The following is a 16,911-nucleotide window of genomic DNA, read 5'->3' as shown; positions in this document are numbered from 1 at the left end:
TCAGAAAACATGTTGCAAAACTCTGCCCTATATGATGTTGACTCCATCTCAGATGGCAGAACTGGATTATAAACAAGACCCAAAAGCAAATACAATGGGCTAAAAGTAACAAAGAACATTTCACAGGGGTAAATGTTAACCTCCACGTTTAGATATGGAAAATCAATGGTACACATTTACAAGGTAGAGAAAAATAAACGCTGAGGTTTCAGCTGGAAACAAGCTCTGCAAACCAAGAAGAGGGATGACCACTTAAGAAGAGGGGGGAGGGAGGAGGCCTTGATGAAAGGCCATAATCCAGAACAATGGTCAGACCACCCCTGGGACATTTTGGGCTCCATGCTCTAAAGGGACCTCTGACAAAGTGAGAAAGAGAGGCCCATCCAGGGCAGGGCTGTGGACATGTAGGGCTGGAGGCCATGCCATCACTACCATCCTTGTCCCTGTGGGCATCACCATCTTCACCATACAGCTATCATGTCTCCAACACTTACTAAGTGCTGGTCGCTTGGCTTGCTAAGAACTTTACACGTGTTTTTGGAATTTAATCTTTATAGTGATCCTGAGGTAGACTTTCCTTTTAATAGATGAAGGTTTTGAGAGGTTAAGTCATTCTCCCAGGATCACCCAGCTAGTCAGCGATAGAAAACAGGTCTAGCCTCTGATTATATGACTCCACAACCTAGGCTCCTGACAGCAGCTGACTCCTTGGAAACAGCAGCCTCAAGGGGAAACAATCCCTGTCTCAAGAATAATAATGGGGGAGTTCCCTGGTGGCCTAGTTGTTAGGATTCCGGGCTTTCACCGCCATGGCCAGGGTTCAGTCCCTGGCCGGGGAGCTGAGATTCCCACAAGCCGCACAGCACAGCCAAGAAAAAAAGAGAGTGAGAAAATAATGGTAATAATTAATAATAATAATAATGGCTAATACAAACTGGGTGTTACTATGGGCAGGCACCTTTTAGGTGTTGAACACCTAATAACTCATTTAATCCTCACAACAACCCTAAAGATAAGGGTTACCCCCACTTTACAGATGATGAGGCACAGAGCAATTAAATAACACGAGAAGTAGTGATGGAGTCAGGATGCAAATCCAGGCGGTCTACTTCCCGTGTCTGTCCTTTTAACCATCACACCAGATTGCCTCCTACTATGTGAAGCACCTACTATGTGCTGGCTGTTGTCCACACTCACATCACTGAACCTTCATCCCCACCTAGTGAGGCAGTAATCACTAATCCACTTGCTAGGGAGATGCGGGAATCCAGAGAGGTGGAGGAATTGCCCCCAGTGCCCTAGGTGATGGGCACTGAGATTTGGGAGGAAATATACCCAACTCTGAAGGCCAGGACATAAGGACTCAGGTGCCCCCTTCAGAAGGCTGGAGTTGTCACAAATCAAGAAAGTGGGTAAAAAATTGCTCTGTGGGGGCCCCAGAAGCCAGAACTGGGGTGAATGGGTGGAAACTGCAGGGGTAGGAACAGAGACTGTGGCTTTACTAAATAAAGGAGGGAGCCCTGCTCCTTCATAACCCAAGGCGATCACTTCTTGCCCTGGGGAGGGAGCCGAGACCCAAAGATTCTGTCAGGAGCTTCTCTTTTCTAAGGTCCTGGTCCTTCTCAAACACTCTCAGCCACGGTGTGCGTTCTGATTCTTTCAGGCATGAGAGCCAGGCCTCCCAGCTGGGCTGGGGTTCCTGGGGACAGCATAAAGGCCAGGCCTAGGACCCTGTTGGCCCCAGAGAAGGGGACTCTGTCCGTGAGCCTGCCTCTTTATCTCCAACTGACAGGAGGCTACAGGAAGCATCCCTCAAGCCCCCTCCTGCATAGTCAGCTGGCATCCCTAGGCCCAGCTGCCTGCTGTCACGGCAACAGGCTTGGCTATAGCTTTCCAGCCAGGGGACCAGGAAGCCCAAGCACAGCCAAGGGGAGGAGCCCCCAGTGGAGGCACCGCTGCCTCTAGGCTCCAAGTCCCCACTCACTGCATGCCCCCTGGCTGAGGCCACCTACCTCCCCCTTCTGGCGTTTGAAGGCTGCCCCGCCCCTCCCAACATGCCTTTTTTCCTCTGGGCCAGAAAAGACAGGTTTTTGGCCTGCTCATCTGTCTTCGACCCAGGCCTTGAAAAGAGTGCAGGATGGTGCTGGGAGGCCAGGGCTCAAGACCTGGCGTGGCCCATACCTCACTCTGTGATCTTGGGTAAATAACTGCCTCTTTCTGGGCCTCAGTCACCCATCATTAAACACAGGACACATTCACTCCTCTCAGTTGGCAGAGTGGCCTAGAGTACTGTGGGGACAAGGAATCTGATCTGAGTCAAAGGTCACTGACCACCGAAGCCCGCCCTGGCCCTGGACAGAAGGGTGGCTGTTTTGAGGCCATCGGTTTGTCCCCTTGTCCTAGATGACTCTGCAGGTCCCTTCCAGGGCTGACATCCTGAAGGCAGCTGTGATCCCTCTGCTAACCTGCTGGGTGACTCCAGACGGTCATTCCTCCTGTGCAGGCCTCAGGCTCCTCATCTATAAAACAATACCCTGCCTTCCCCAAGATCTGCCACACACAGCAAACGAACTCACGGGTCCGAACGCACTTCCCAAAGAAGGAAGGAGCAGCAAAACTGGGGCCCTCAAGGCCTGGAGCCCCCCCTCCACCCTTCCACTACCAGTTCCAACCACAGCAAGTCACTCACTCCGGATCTGCTTCTTGATTTCCTTGGAGGGGTCCAGCCAGTTCTGTAGGAGAAGATAGAGTTCTTTAGAGGGAGACGGAGAAGGGGACTTGGGTAGGGCTAGGAGAGAGAAACGTCCCGAAATGGCCTGCCAACAGCCCCTTAGCTGGGAACACCCTTCCCTGGCTGAGCTGTCTGGGTCCCTTCCCCTGGGACTGGGAGGTGAGGGAACGAGGCCTGGCTTCACTCAGGGTTTGGGACCCGGGGCCCTGGGCCTGGCGTTGCTTGGAGGCAGCACGGTGAACGGGTAATGCAGCTGCAGTGGGATTGGTGGGAAGAAGGAAACTCAGGCAGGAGCTTCCCAAGGGTGGGGAAGAGGGGCTGGGGGTGAGTGCCTCAGCTCCCGCAGGAAGCCATGCCACGGCTCTCCAGATACCCATCTGAGGCTGACTTGCAGGCTCCCAAGGAAGGACAGGGGCACAGGGGAGACAGAACTGAGGATGGACAGGGCAGGCTGAACCCTGGAGGCGTGCAGACAGAAGGTACCTAATGAAGAGCTGAGGGCTGATGGAAGCCACGGGATGTGGCCAGGCCAATGGGGGCCTAAGGGAAGAGACCCCCCCCCCCGACCCAGGGCAGGCCTTCCAGCCAGCCCCGCTCCCCAGCCCAGGTACCTTCTGGCTGTCGGCATCACAGAAGGTCAGGCCAAAGTAGTCCTTCTCCAGGAGGTTGAGGTGCTCACAGACCAGGTCAAACAGCACCTGGCCCCTGCCGTGTTTCTGAAGAGAAGAGCAGAGCTGCCGTGAGGCCGGAACACACCTCAGGGTGCGGCGGGGAGATGCCCCAGGCTCCACCAGGACAACGTGAAAACCCGCAAGAGGTTTCCAGCATCTGGGGAGGATCTCAGCACTCCTGCCACCCACCTGGCTCTGTTCTCCAAGTCCTAAGGAATCCTGGGGGGACACTAATGCCTAGACCACCAACTGCCTTCTTCCAAGCCCTCCTGGGGTCCTCCTAGAACTCAGACCTGCTTGGGGGAAAGCCAGAGTGGGGTGGGGGAGTGACTGATTTTTCCTTCCTGTACAGTGATTAGGAGAAACAGGCTAAGTTGGACCCAAGGAGCAGAAAACCAAAAGTCTGAGTTTTGAGTGTGAGAGGAAGAGACAAGCCACCTGACCTGTGAGGGACATGGGCAGGGGAGGAGGGGAGGGCCTGGGACTCAGGGTCACAGCGTGACTCTCCTCCCCTGGCCCCTCCCCTTACACTAAGGGAGCATCACCTCTACCCAGGCCACAAGTGAGGTTCCACGGGGGCTCACAGAGCCTAAATCAGCCTCAGTTGCAAGCAGCACCGTTCGAGACACCTTCTCCCCCCAACTCCCATCAGCAAGGCATGGTACCTCTCTGAACACCATCTGGGGCTGAGGATTCAGAAGGACAAAGCCCAGAACCTGGCTGGGTACCCCAAACCCACAGGAGTGAGGATAAGCATCAATAAAGAGATCACGGGGCAGGGGGTGTGTGAAGCAGTCACTACCCAAAGAGGCAGCGGACTCCAGGGAGCGGGTGGGGTCCCTGCAAGGTCTGGGTAGGCCACCGGGGACTGGCGTCAGGCCTGACTGTGGGGAGTAGCTGGAAAACCAAGGGATTCCTGAGCCTGGAGGAGACCTTCAGAGAGAGTGGCCTCGGTCAAACCCTTACACTCTTCTAGGGCAGCTGAAACAGCACCTTGGGGCCACCGTGGGCAGGAGGGAAGAGGGAGAAGATATCCCTCTGTTTTGCCCAGGAGTAGGCAAGGTGTCCACCCTGCAACCTTTCTATGGAAGAAATAAACATTAAAAAAAAAAACAAACCCAACCCGGCAAAGACGACAGAGCCAGCCTCCCAGGCCTCAGAAGTCGGTCCGTTAAGACCAGGGATCAGGGGAGAAAGGGAGGTGGGTCCTGTCACTCTCAGCAGTAAGGCCACCCTCTGGACTCTTCCATACACCTGGACGGGCCAGGAATGGTGCCTGGACCGGGGCAGAACCTCGAAGGGGGCGAGTGAGAGCTCAGAATTCGGGTGGGAGTTCCAACCCGTACAGGAAAGGGAGATGCTACATGTGGGACCAGGAGGGCTGACCCCAGAGAGGAGATGTCTGCCCAGCCACCCACTGTGGGCCAGAGCCATGCCACAGGGTGTCTCCAGAGCCTGGGGGGGAGGGTCCTTCCAATGGGCCACCTCCCTATGCCTGGGGGACACCTCACCACGGAAGCCTCGAGTGACCAGTTTGTCCTGGTGCCCTGGATAGGGTGTTTCACAGGGAGAACCCTTCCCCACACCCGTTATATACATGAAAATGATTCTGGTTTGAAACCTCAGCGTCTGCTGGGTGAGATGAAAGAGCCCAGGTCCTACCAGGCTACAGATCAGCCCCGAAACGGCGACTCCTTGCCAAGGTACAGCCACCCTGAGAAGCCCTTTCCTGGCACCAGCGCTGTGCCTCGCCTAACACTATCTGCAATCAGAAGAGCCCTCTGCGGGCCTCGGTGCCACCATCTGTGGGCCTCCCCAGGACGCGGCAGTCGGTCCAGGCCTCCATGAAGAGTGGACGCCCTCTGGCTTGGCCCAGGCTGAATGCGCACAGAGGCCTGTCCTGGCTCCGAGGACGGTCGACCAGGGACGGGGCCTGTGGTGCTCCCTACCTCCACCTCACACTCATACTCAGAGGCATCGAGCAGAGTGACTCGGCAGACGGCACTCTTGTATTTCTTGGCAATCTTCTGGGGCGATTTCTGGGCCTTGCTGGGCGTGGTCCTCTCTGACAGGCCATCGGCCTCCCCGTAGTCCTTCTCCTCCATGTCTAGGCTCTGCAGGTCCAACCAAGGGAAGGGTTTAGTCAGCGAGCTAGAAACCATAGCCTTTCATCCAAATGAGATGCAATAAGGATGCAGCTGGGGCTCAGACAGACCCCAAAATGAGAGCCACTGCCCTCTAAGACTCCCCCCAGGTGACCACGGTCTATGGTGGGTGTGTGCAGGAAGAGAGCCAGAGCTTCTGCGTACAATTGGGTGGGCTCATACGAGGGGTCCACTGCTCCCCTGCAGGCGGGAGCATCCCACAAAAACCACACCCAGAGGCCAGAGCTGTCCTATCTGCCTAGAACAGTGCATGAGTGATCAGGACATGGTCTCCTCCTTCTCAGTCTGTCACTGGGTCTAGCATGAGGCTGGGACTGATCTAGTGGAGGGAAGGGAGGTCAGAGCCCTGCCCACTAGTCCTAACTCTGTCACTGACACCCTCAATGACCTTGGCCAAGTCCCTGCCCTCTCTGGTCCAGTTGTGAATTAGGGGAGGTGTGAATTCAATGGCTAGATGAACCCCCGCGCCCCCTGTCTCTTTTTAGGGTGATGAATTTTGCTCTGCAGTCACGCTGGGCTTGCCCCGCTAGAATGGACAGCCTTGGGGGATAGGAAGATAAGGTTGAAAGAACACCGATTTTCAAAATCAGATCTAGATTTGACTTGCACTTCTGTCACTTTATAGCAATGTGACTTTGGGTAACTCACTTCATCCTGCTGAGGCTCTGTTTCCCCAAGTGTAGAATGGGGAAATCAACAGTTACCTTCTTAGGTCTCAGAGAATTAATTATAAAAATGAACACTATGCCCCCTGCACAGTGCTTGGCATGTAATGGGTCAATAATACATCTCAGTTTCCTTCTTTCCTCCCTCCTGGAGGACGGGCTGGGCAGGAAGAGGGATCCCATGCTCTCAGACACACACCTGTTCAGCAGGCCGAGCGTCCTGATGGGCCGGATGCTTCTCATTGGAGTTGGCCTCGGGATGGCCGTGGCCTGCGGGGGTCACAGGGGTGGTAGCTGCGGCGGCTGCCTCAGGCTGCTGCGGGGCCTCCTCCTGAGCCTTCTTCACCTCAGAATCTGGGCCTGTCTCTGTTGTCATGGTGACCAGCACGCCTGCATTGGCACGAAGGAGAGAGCATGTGATGGGGGAGAGGGGCAGCAATGGTGCGACAGAACGGTGCGAGGGGGACAGGAACCACACATGCAGAGAGACAGATGGAGACAAATGGACAAAGAGCCACAGAGAGAAGGAGGAGGGAGGGAGGGAGAGACAGAGGAAGTGAGGATGGGGACAGAGTCATGAGAAGCGAGGGGTCAGTGGCAACAGCCGAGGTCACAGACCCCCACCCACCCTTGTGCCCATATAGCTCCTCAGGGACTCCAAGCTCTTGGCCCGGGTCTGGAATCAGGGCCCTTCCTAAGGGCGAGGAGAGTCCCTCCAGGTGGCCCCGCTCTGCCAAGAGCACCAGGGAGAGTCAGTGACCACCTCCAGGCAGGCCCTTGGCCAGGCTGTCTCTCCCACTACAGCACCTGGCACGCGGTAGCCCCTCAATCAATGTTGGATAAATGGAACTCAACCCAAAGAGCCCTGTGCTCCCGGCCTTTCCAGCCCTGACGTCGGACAAGGCTCTTCATGCCCCAAGCCTCAATAATTCCTGCCCCCTGACTTCACAGGGATGTTGTCAGGATGTACTTAAAGGGATAACGCAAGAAGGTACTCTTTAAAAACGCATAGCCTTGATGATGTCAAAGTCAGGCGAACTGGGCTCGGGCTCCACATCCGCCACAAATGGGCAGTCGGTTGGTCTCACTAGGACTCATCCAAAAAGCGAGGGACCTAGAAATTATCTCTGCAACCGACTATTCTTATCATTTCCCCCTCAGAGCAGGAAGTGAGGAGGTTTCAGAGAATCAAGGACCTGTTGCCCAGCTGCTCTTTGGAATAAGCAAATTGCAAAGAGAGAAAAGGAGAGAGAGAAAGAAAGAGAGAGAGAAAGAAAGAATGGCATGGTCCCATTTTTATATTAAAAAAAAATACCAATAACCTCAACAATACATCTTTGTGTTTGTACACATGTAGTAAAAGATCTGAAAAGATACTTACCGAACGGTTAAGAGAGGTTAATAATTCAGAAGTAGATAGAGGAAAAAGAGAGAGTTCCACACGGTGGGATAAGAGAGGGAGCTTCATTTTTTACTTCATACACTTTGGAATTACTTGTATAATTTTAAAAATACATCTACATTTTTTTAACCCACAAGTTGTTTGTTTGTTTGTTTGTTTTTAGGAAGGCAAAAGCACCCATTTCTGACCCCCATTGGTGAAAACAAACCCCTCAAAAAAAAAAAAAGTTTGGAGCTAAAACCGGGTAACAGAGAAATGAGCAGGAACCCTCACCACTGAGTCTAGAGCCTTCCTCTGAATCCATCATACTAAATGAGAAAGATCCAGATGAGACTTGGCAGGTCCCTCCCTCACCCCACCCACCTTGGGGCCTTGGATGGGCAGTTAGACAGACAGACATGGGATTCACCCTGGACTGCGCACATGCTCCAAGCCCCAGCCCCACGTTTCCTTTTTATTCTTCAGTTTCTCCCCCTGCCTTCCAGGGGCCACCAGTCCCACCCAAAGCAAGGGACACTGGACAGAAAGTCAGGGGCCCTGAGCACCCCGCTCAGCCACCCAACATCTCTAGGGCCCTAGAGAGGTCACGAGCATCCTCAATTCCCACCTCGTGGATAATGAGTAGAACACCTTGTAAGCTGGAGCTCATAGCACAAATGAGAGGGTCTGTTGTTACGGATGCCGCTGTTAACAAGATGAGGAGGAAGGGAAGACCTTGGTCCACATTGCCTCATCCCCACCCAAAAATGCTTTCCACTCACGTCATTACCCCGGGCTTTAAGGGTATAATTTAAAGCCACAGTTAAATAAAGGCTCTCTGTTGCTTATATGACACTAAGTGCTGACTCTGTGCCAGAGCTCAAAGCAAGAAGAGCTGCTCCAGGGGGGCTCACAGCCTCGTGGTGTCAAACTGAGACATATCTGCCTGGCTCTGGATTTCTTCTAAGCCCTCACTGGAGGATATCAGCCATAACGCTAGATAAGGCCTACAGGGAAGAACGCTGAAAATAAATGCCTGCTTAATTTTGCTTCAAAAAAAAAAAAAAAAACAACCAAAACCCATAGACTAATCTGTATGTTTTGTGCTGGGAGAAGCAGAATTCACATGCCCCTCATGGGTCCAGGGAGCCCCAGAGACTCCAGCGTATCTACTCCCACCTCTGCCTCAGTCTGATTTCAGCCCGTACTCTCTGAACCTTCCCTGGGCCTGCATCATCTTGGAAATAGCCAGGAGAGTAATCTCAAATAAATATCCCAGTCTTTCACCACCCAGGTCTCCAGCAGAGGCTGCTGGCATGACTGCCTGGTGCTGGGAGAACCTCAGAGGAAAGGAGCTGGAAGCCTTCTGAGATAATTCAGTCTTCTCCTCTTCTTTTACAGGTGAGACCCGGAGAGCAAAAGAGGCTTGAGTGGGACTTCCCTGGTGGCACAGTGGTTAAGAATCCACCTCTCAATGCAGGGGACACGGGTTTGAGCCCTGGTCCAGGAAGATCCCACATGCCGTGGAGCAACTAAGCCCGTGTGCCACAACTACTGACCCTGCGCTCTAGAGCCTGCGAGCCACAACTACTGAGCCCATGTACTGCAACTACTGAAGCCCGAGCGCCTAGAGCCCATGCTCCGCAACAAGAGAAGCCACCACGATGAGAAGGCTGTGCCCCGCAACGAAGAATAGCCCCTCTCGCTGCAACTAGAGAAAGCCCATGCACAGCAACAAAGACCCAATGCAGCCAAAAATAAATAAATAAATAAATATATTTTTTTTAAAAAAAAATATATATATGTATATCATGGAAGGGACTTCCCTGTTGGTCCAGTGGTTAAGAATCCACCTTCCAATGAAGGGGACGTGGGTTCAGTACCTGGTTGGGGAACTAAGATCCCACATGCCGCGGGGCAACTAAGCCTGCGCCCTGCAGAGCCCACATGCCACAACTGGAGAGCCCGGGTGCCCCAAATGCTGAGCCCATGAGCTCTGGAGCCCGTGCGTCACAACTAGAGAGAAGCCCACGTGCTGCAACGAAAGATCCCGTGTGCTGCAGCTAAGACCCAATGCAGCCAAATAAATAAATTTTTTTTTTTTAAATCATGGAATCATGGAAAATTTTCACCTGAGTGAAAAAGCATGATACACAACAGTTTGTACAGATTGATCCTATTTTGATTAATGCACACATACAGTTACAGAAATTTCAGCAAAGTATTAACTATGGTTGTTTCTAGAAGGCAGGTATACAAATTATTTTTTTCTTCTTTCTGTTTAACTGTAGTTCTCATTTTTTCTACTATACTTGGAGATTTCTTGAATGATTTAAAAAAACTAGAAGTTAAAAAATAAATTTTTCCAATGCACATGGCCTGGTATGACAGGATGAGAAAGAGATAAATAAAATCTGTTTAAACTCTAAAAAAAGTTATGAATTAAAAAGAAAAATCACCTTATTATTTTTTAAAGCTATGATGAGATCCTTCTTTATCTCATAAGTCCAGGGATAATGGCATGGTTCTCTCACTGGGGCACAGAAAGTGAGCCAAGAACCTGGCCTTGGCTTCTGCCACAGCCAGTCACATGGGCACAGCTCTGCCCAGGCCCAGGTCAGCACAGGCTGATGGATCCCGCTGGGCGGCCAAGCCGGCCAGGCACTGTAGGGGACCCAGAGGGACATGTGCTGGTTCCTGTGGAGCTCATTGCGACACGGGAGGATGATACTCACCCAGGATGTGACTTAGATTTGCCAGTGTACATTTCAGCCTCTAGAAGATTCTAGGACCTGGTGTTCAGGAGTATGGCCTGGCGTTCCCAAAGAAGACTTATAGGGTAGGGAGTGCAGGGTGAGGGAGTTAGGTTTTGAAAAAAGGGAGAATCTAGACAGGTGATGGCAGGGAAGGCATTTGGGCTGAGTCACTATGTGGGCAAACGCGGAGAACAGGGAGGAGCCTTGATATCTTGACTTCTTGGAACAAGAAGCCTATAAAGGTGAGTTCCACCCAGCCTGGCAGGAGGGACAGGCTGCAGTCAGGGAGAAGGGAAGGAGTGGGGTGGGGGGATGGGGGCTGGCAGCTTTGCAAGAGTCAGAAGTGTTACTCTGCTGGAAAGGGCAAGACTCCCATTGCTGAGCCACTGCGGGCCAGGCCCAGCGTCAGGGACTCCATACACAGTCATCTCACGGACCCCTCCATGCAGGGCAGCAAGGCAGGGGGCAGACCCAGGTCAGTCAGACCTAGACACGGAGCCCGGCTCCACCATTAGCTCACTCTGGAACCTTGGGCAAGTGACTTCACTCCTCTGAGCCAAGGTCACCTCACCTATAAAACAGAGATAGTCCTCCCTCCCTCTCGGGGCGGTGGGGGGGGGGGGTGATGGAGATTCAGGAAAATAACATAAAGAGGGCTCCCAATAAAACAACCCTGAGAGGGTCCAGAATTACAAGCAGTAATGGGAAGCCAGAGTGGGGAGTGGTCTGCGAAGCAGTAGTTTAGAAGTGCCCACCCAGGGACTTCCTTGGTGGTCCAGTGGTAAGACTCCACGCTTCCACTGCAGGGGGCACAGGTTGAATCCCTGGTCGGGGAACTAAGATCCCACATGCCGCATGGTGCGGCCAGAAAAAAAACAACAAAAAAGAAGTGCCCACCCAGAACAGATGGATAGAGGGAGACAGAGGCCGGCAAAGCCTAACTGATGACACTAACATATGAAAACCCAAATGCACAGGATTAGAAAAGGGAAAGGTCAGCCAGAGAAGTAAATACTGACAGTGCCTGCGCCAGCCCTGTCTGGAAGAGAGGGGCCCAGTGAGGCCCAGCATGCTTGCCTGGCCCCCTCTGGGGCCAGCTCAGCAGGCTGTCAGCCTCTGATGCTCTTCAACATTGCAACCACTGGCTGGCTCCCCGGGTTTGCCTTCTGGGGTCACTAAGCAGCCTTCAGACACTGTGGCTTTCCATCTCGGTAACCTGCAGGGAGAGGGTGTCCTTGCCCAGAAGAGGCAATATCCACTTGGCCTGCAGTTGTACCTCTCATTTAAAATGAATCGACCAGTTTATACATCAAGCTGTCCCACCAGGGTTAGCATGACTCAGCATCTCTGAGCCCAGTAAATTGGATTTGTTCTTTTTCTCCATCCCCACTTCCATCCAGGTCCAAGCCACTCTCAGCTCCTGCCTGCATGGCTGGCCCATCTCTTCCATGGCCTCCCTGTAGCCACTCGGGCCCTCTTAGGGTTTATTCTCCACAGAGCAGCCACAGGGATTTCTTCAAAACTCCATTGGATGCCCTCTTTAAAACCTCCAATGACCTCCCATCAAAATAAAACAGAAATTCTTTACAAAGCTCTGGGTCCCTGCACACAGCCCCTGCTTCAGCTCCCACCACTTCCCCACCCCTATTGCCACCATCACTGTGACGATGGTGTCACACTGGCTTTCTGTCTGCACCTCAGCCACGCCAGGCTTGCCCCTGTCTTGGGGGTTGCCCTTAATGGTCCCTCTGCAGGGACAGTGGGCTTGTCCCCTGTCTCTTGACATCTCTCACCTTTCAGATCTCAATCTATGTGCTCCTTGATCACTCTGTCTAAAGTGGGTCCCTCCTTCTATTTTTTTGGTTATAGCTGGTTTTTCAGTTTTGCTTTATTTTGTTTTTGCCATTTTAACCACTTTTAAGTGTAACAATTCAGGGACATTAATTACATTCACAATGTTGTACAACAACCACTACCATCTATTTCCAAAATTTTTCATCGCCCCTCAGACAGAAACTCTGTTCCCATGAAGCAAGCATGCCGGGTTTGGTTTTTTCATAAGTTCACAAACGGAACTTATACTGATTGACTGACTTACTTACTTGTTTCTATTCCTCCTCTACAAAGACAAAAATTTATCTATCTCAGGAATTCCCTGGCGGTCCAGTGGTTAGGACTCTGAGCTTCCACTGCAGGAGGCCTGAGTTTGATCTCTGATCAGGGAACTAAGATCCCACAAGCTGTGCAGCGTGGCCCAAAAAAAAAAAAAAAAAAAAAATTTATCTGTCACATTTGCCATTTTCCCCAGGGTTTAGCGCAGTTCCTAATAAATAACAATAATAAAGCTAACGTTTATAGAGTTTGCTATTTACCAGGCACTGATCTAAGCATCTTACATCAATTAACTCATTTAATCTTCATAATAACCTATAATAGGTACTCTTAATATCTCCATTTTACAAAAGAAGAAACTAAAGCACTGAGAAGTGAAGTAACTTGCCCAAGATCACGCTGCCCAAGATCACGCAGCCAGTAAATAGCAGTGTCAGAATTCAAACCCAGGGAGTCTGGGGTCAGATGGATGGGTAGATGGATAAGTGGAAAAACACATGGGTGATGGGTGGATGGAACACCAATGAGACAAGTCTAGAGACCTGGGCTGCATTCACCTCGGGAGCCTTTCTGGCTACCAGCCAGCCAGCCTGTCCTGAAAACTTATCAGACCTTACGCAGCTGACTTTTCCATCCAAACTCCTGATTATTATCCGCCTGATTTTACTGATGAGGACACAGAGACCCAAAGAGGTCTACCGATTTGCCCAAGGTCATAAGGTGTGCCAAGTCTCTCTGGCTCCAAAGTCCGTCCCACTACATGACATTTCAGCAGCCTCAGGGGGTTCGTGCTGAATAATTTCTCCCAGGGGTGAAGTTGGCTAAGGAAAAACTTCCCAAGATTGAAAGGCAAATACACTTGGAAGAGCTGAATTCAAAATCAGGACCACTGTTTCTTGTTTCAGTTCTGCCACTTCCTATCTGATGGGCCTTGGGGTGAGTCACTTCCCCTTTCTGAGCATCAGTTTCCCCATTTGTCAAATAAGGATGAGAGCTCCTGTCCTCCCACTTCAGAACAGGGTTGTGTAGAGAAAGGATGTTTCAGAGAACAAAAGGACTTTGAAATACAAAAGTTACAGTCACGCTAAAGACAAGGGAGAGTATATCACAGGTGTTTACGACATGTGTACCGGAAGCCTGCCTTTGCAAACATACACATAGCAATGGAACAGCATGAGGGCACACACAGCCACGAGTGCCCATGGTCATGAACAATCACTCCCTAGCCAGGAAGGTTCTGTTCTAAATCTGAGACACTGACGACTTCTACCCAGGTGTTTGTGGGAATGCTGAACCAGGTAGGAACTAATGGTAGGAAGGAGTGGAGAGAGAAAGAAATGGACAGGGTGTGGAAAACACCAAAACAAAGAGAATGCTAGGCAGAAAGTGAGATTCTTCTGTTCTGAATGATGTTTTCAATGATCAGAGTTACCAGGATAATCCTTCTTTCTTTTGGGGAAACCAGGGAGTACATCTTCCCCGTCCACCTCCAACCATCTCCTGGGCTGTTGGTCCTCATCTGCACCCCGAGAACCATGCCCTGCTCAAAGAAGCGGGAGGATGAGCCCTTGGACTATCCTTTGAACTCCCTTGCCTGCTAACCTCTGGTTGCCTTTGGCCAATGGGAGGCACTGGCAGGAGGTCAGAGGGTGGAAGCAGAAAGGGACAGGGGTGTATCTTCCCAACTGCCCTCCCTGTGGTTCTGGTGGTGGCTGAACCCCCTCTGGGACAGCTCCTTGCACAGGCCCAGCCATCGCTGAATTCTGGTAACACTATTCCCTCCCTCTGTTCATTCAGGCCAAAGGGAGGTAATAGCTTCTGTCACTGTGAGTTTGCAGGTACCCCTTGTGGGTTCCCTTAACCCTGCTCGCAGCTTTATTAACTTCTCCAAGTTGAAGCATCTGAGTGGAATTCTGTTTTCTGCCAGAATCTGACTGATACACCACCTGACCCTAAATAGATATACGAATTAGAGAGGGAGGGGAGGAGAAATTGGGAAGAGGCAGTCTAGTCTAGTGGTTAAGGATAAAATAGGAGACTGGAGACCTTGAACACTCCCTTAACTTCCCTGTGACTCAGTGTCTTCATCTGTAAAATCACAATGATTATCTTACCCACTTCACAGGTTTACTATGAAAACAGAATCGGACCATGCCCGTAAAGCACTTACATGCCAAAACCCACAGTTAGTGCTCAAGAAATATTAGAAATTCTCATCTTGAGTTCTGAGTCTAAAGGCTCAAATGTTAACAATACCATTCCCTTAGAGCAGGAATTTTTTTGGCTTTTTAAAGGGGGTTCTCTGGGTTACACAATTTTTCTACTATGAGCATGTATTACTTAGGAGTCAGAAAAGAAGAAGAAAAGAATTAGAAGAAAAAACGCCGTGAGAGAGAGAGAGAGAGAGCCTGCTATTCTTCCCCTCCGGGGATGGTGTTACTTGCCATCGGGATCTCCCCAGTACGGAACATTCACTTCCTTGAGTGACAATCTCCAGGTGGACATGAATGAAATGACCGCCTGTGAGGAGGGAGGAGGGAGACTGTGCCGCCCTCCCAGCCGGTCTCCTAATGGAGTCAGAGGGGTGGAAACAGGAGCTGGGCCTGCAGTCATTCCCACTGCTGCTCAGGTCCGTACACGGCAGTGGGGAGACGGCAATTTGTCAGAGGCCTGCGGTACCCATGGGCACCGCATTAAATAAAACCAAGCAGTGTGAAGAGGCTGCCACCCGTCAGCACTGGCTTCTTGCCCAAAGGTTTCACGTGCCACCGCGGAGCCACAGACTGATGTGCAGTTGTAGGCCGGGGACCACGTGACACGCCCAGAACTGCAGAGTAACAGCATCAGAAAGGAGAAGTGCCTCCCGCTTGGACCACACTGACGACTGCAAAGGCAGACAGAGACCTCCCTCTGGCGGGACATCCTCTGAGAGCCGGACAACGAGCTAGCTGCCTTCCAGGCTTCGTCTCCTTTGAGCTCCACAAGGGTCACACGAGATAGGTAGGTTTATTCCCCAGGCAGGCTCAGCTGGCCAAGGTCACACAGCTACTCAGCTTGAGTAGAGCCGGGACTTGGACCCAGGTCTGCTGACTCACAGCCCCATGCTCTTCCCCCTCGATCCTGCTACATCCCACCACCTCCGACTTGCTGTCAACCACGTAACCAAAGCTACCGTTGCTCTGGATGTAGAAATAATAACAGCAGTATCAACCCCTCCCACATGCAGGGTGCTTTACAATCTAAAGGATGCGTTTATTATCATCATTCGCTTGGACCTCACCAATCAGCAGTTGGTGAGAGGGAGCACAGAACTGAAGTTACAAACATGGGCTTTGGAGCAGTGTCCTTGCCCCCTCGGGTTCCGGGCTGCGCTGAGAAGGGAGGCAAGGAGGGGAAAGAAGTCAGGAGAAGCAGCAGACCTTCCCTGGCAACGCTTCATGATCTCGCAGTTTCTGAATCTCTCTCACTTGATTTTGTTTAAACACTAGGAAAGTTCATTGTCAGCGTTTTTTAGAATAGAGTAAAATTGGAAACAACTTTACATGTCCATCAACCCCCTGTTGATGGCCAAATGAACTAGGATTTATCCATTGAAAAATGAATTACAGGGGCTTCCCTGGTGGCGCAATGGTTAGACATCCGCCTGCCAATGCAGGGGACAGGGGTTCAAGCCCTGGTCCAGGAGGATCTCACATGCCGCGGAGCAACTAAGCCCGTACACCACAACTACTGAGCCTGCGCTCTAGAGCCCGCGAGCCACAACAACTGAGCCCACGAGCCACAACTACTGAGCCCACGTGCCACAACTACTGAAGCCCTCAGGCCTAGAGCCCGAGCTCCGCAACAAGAGAAGCCACCGCAATGAGAAGCCCGCACACTGCAAAGAGTGGCCCCCGCTCGCCGCAACTGGGGAGAGCCTGCGTGAAGCAACGAAGACCCAACACAGCCAAAAATAAATTAATTAATTAATTAATTTTAAAAAAAGAAAAATGAATTACAAAAGTATTACATATCTATTGTGAACATTTTTGAGATGGATTTCATATACACTGACACGGAAAGATGTCAGCATATAGAATGAAAAAGTATAAGTATTTCTGTGGCTGTTCACGGCTGCATATTATTTTATCCACTGGATGTTCCCAAATGTTCTCAATCATCTTCCTATTGTCGGGCACTTAGTCCCAATTTGCTACTATTATGGGAGAAGTCTGATGGGGATTCATCCAAAGGAAATGATGCAAAAAGAAAAAAAAAAAAAAAAACCAGATGCACAAAGACGCTGCACAACCTTCGGAATGACTGAAGGGAGACCAGTCCTTCATCTTAAACTCATGAGGCTGCAAACCAAATGCACGCCCCCCCACCCCAAGCTGCTCCTCCCCCAACCACTCCAGGGGACATCTCAGTGCAGTTTTCACCTTCCTTCC

At 51.3% G+C, this 16,911-nt stretch overlaps 1 protein-coding gene across 22 annotated transcripts in view; it reads right to left on the bottom strand.

Annotated features, from left to right (window-relative positions):
• Positions 1 to 16,911, bottom strand: part of EPB41L1 (erythrocyte membrane protein band 4.1 like 1) — a 119,852-nt gene that overhangs the window by 46,486 nt on the left and 56,455 nt on the right. For all 22 annotated transcript variants that reach the window (XM_057530295.1, XM_057530296.1, XM_057530297.1 and 19 more), the window contains 4 exons: positions 6,432 to 6,622; positions 5,352 to 5,516; positions 3,343 to 3,447; positions 2,690 to 2,732 (listed from right to left, as the gene is read on the bottom strand). In XM_057530295.1, coding sequence (XP_057386278.1) covers positions 2,690 to 2,732; positions 3,343 to 3,447; positions 5,352 to 5,516; positions 6,432 to 6,608 — 490 coding nt within the window. In that variant the 5' untranslated portion in view covers positions 6,609 to 6,622. The remainder of the gene's footprint in view (positions 1 to 2,689; positions 2,733 to 3,342; positions 3,448 to 5,351; positions 5,517 to 6,431; positions 6,623 to 16,911) is intronic.

This window comes from Balaenoptera acutorostrata, chromosome 15 (genome assembly GCF_949987535.1).
Source record: "Balaenoptera acutorostrata chromosome 15, mBalAcu1.1, whole genome shotgun sequence".
Classification (NCBI taxonomy): Eukaryota; Metazoa; Chordata; class Mammalia; order Artiodactyla; family Balaenopteridae; genus Balaenoptera; species Balaenoptera acutorostrata.
Note: the sequence above shows the minus strand (reverse complement) of the source record. Positions and strands in the feature narration are given on the sequence as shown.